The 1,456-nt window shown below is 65.5% G+C and overlaps 1 protein-coding gene across 1 annotated transcript; it reads left to right on the forward strand.

Annotated features, from left to right (window-relative positions):
* Positions 1–5: 5 nt before the first annotated feature.
* On the forward strand, positions 6–1,068 carry PHPT1 (phosphohistidine phosphatase 1; the record flags this gene model as incomplete). Its single annotated transcript, XM_014529669.1, has 2 exons — positions 6–215; positions 833–1,068. Coding segments are annotated over 2 exons (303 nt in total), but the record flags the coding sequence as incomplete, so codon positions are not given.
* Positions 1,069–1,456: the final 388 nt, after the last annotated feature.

Here is a 1,456-nt window from a genome sequence, read left to right on the forward strand (position 1 = left end):
GGCCCGCTCCTGGGGAGTCAGCTGCTCAGCGCTGGGGCTCAGACCCCTGGCTCCCACGGCGCAGGCTGAGTGCCGCCTCTCCCGCCCCAGCTGACATCTACGACAAGGTGGCGGGCGAGATGCAGCGGAAAGGCTATGACTGCGAGTGCCTGGGCGGCGGGCGGATCTCGCACCAGAGCCAGGACAAGAAGATCCACGTGTACGGCTACTCCATGGTGAGGCCGCCCGCCCGCCCCGCTGCAGAGCCACACGGGGCCCAGGGTGGGTGGGAGGCCACTGCTGCCCCGCAGCACAGCGGGCTGAGTCCTGTTCCAGCCTCAAGGGACCTGGTTGGGCCCGGCCGGTGTGGTTCAGTGGTTGGGCATCAACCTATGAACCGGGAGGTCACGGTTCGATTCCGGGTGCCCAGAGTGGGGTGAGCAGGAAGCAGCCGATCAATGATTCTCTCTCGTCATTGATGTTTCTGTCCCTCCCTCTCCCTTCCTCTCTGAGATCAATAAGAAAACATATACATGCATATAAAGAGAGGCCCGGTTGGGCTGTCACTGAGGCCTCAGTATCGGGGGGCACCCAGAGGCCCCTCCCTCTCCCCTCCCCAGGCCACCAGTGGAAGCGCAGGGACATTCTCTTGGCACCTAGAATAGCCTGGGCTTCAGGCGAGAGACCTGTTCTCCGTGGTGGCCACCTTCCCACCGAGGGCTCCCTGGGTGGTGGGGGAATGATGGCACTTGGCTCCACCCTGGGCCCCTGCGCTGCTCTGGCTCCGGGTGTCACTGCTACCTGGACCCCCAGAGCCAGGACACAGGCTGTGAGGGATGCCTTCTTTCTTCAGGGGTACGGCCGTGCCCAGCACTCCATCTCCACCGAGAAGATCAAAGCCAGGTACCCGGACTACGAAGTGACCTGGGCAGACGATGGCTACTGAGGCCCCCCACTCAGAACTCTGCCCGAGACGCCCCCCTGGCGCGTGCCACCCTGCCCAGGCTTTGGAGATGGACGCCAGCCGGCCCCAGTTCCGGGTTTACCTCACCCACGGGAATAAAAAGCACTAACCCAGCTGGGCCCCGGGTGCTGTGTCTCGGCTTCTCTGCTCCTCTGGGCCCTGACTCGAGTGGGTGGGTGGCAGAGAGTCAGAGGCAGCCCTGGGCAGGGGCTCCCCTCCCCGCGGCCCCTCGCCCGGCTCCACCCCTGGGGGCCCCAGGGAGTGGCAGTGCACACTCAGCTCTTTGGAGTCTGATAAGCGCCCCCCCCCCCCCCCCCCCCTGTCCCCCTTTATGGCCTAATTGCTCCCCCTCGTGGCTGTCCCCAAGGACATCTGGGATGAGGCCCACCCAGCCGTTGCGAAAGGAGTTGGGGTTGGGAGTGCCCATGCCAGCACGCGGGCAGGGAGGGCACCTGTGGCCACCGTCCCGGCAGCTGACTTCAGCCCTCGTGTGCCCTGCCAACCCAGGTCACC

This window comes from Myotis brandtii, unplaced genomic scaffold (genome assembly GCF_000412655.1).
Source record: "Myotis brandtii unplaced genomic scaffold, ASM41265v1 scaffold691, whole genome shotgun sequence".
Lineage (NCBI taxonomy): Eukaryota > Metazoa > Chordata > Mammalia > Chiroptera > Vespertilionidae > Myotis > Myotis brandtii.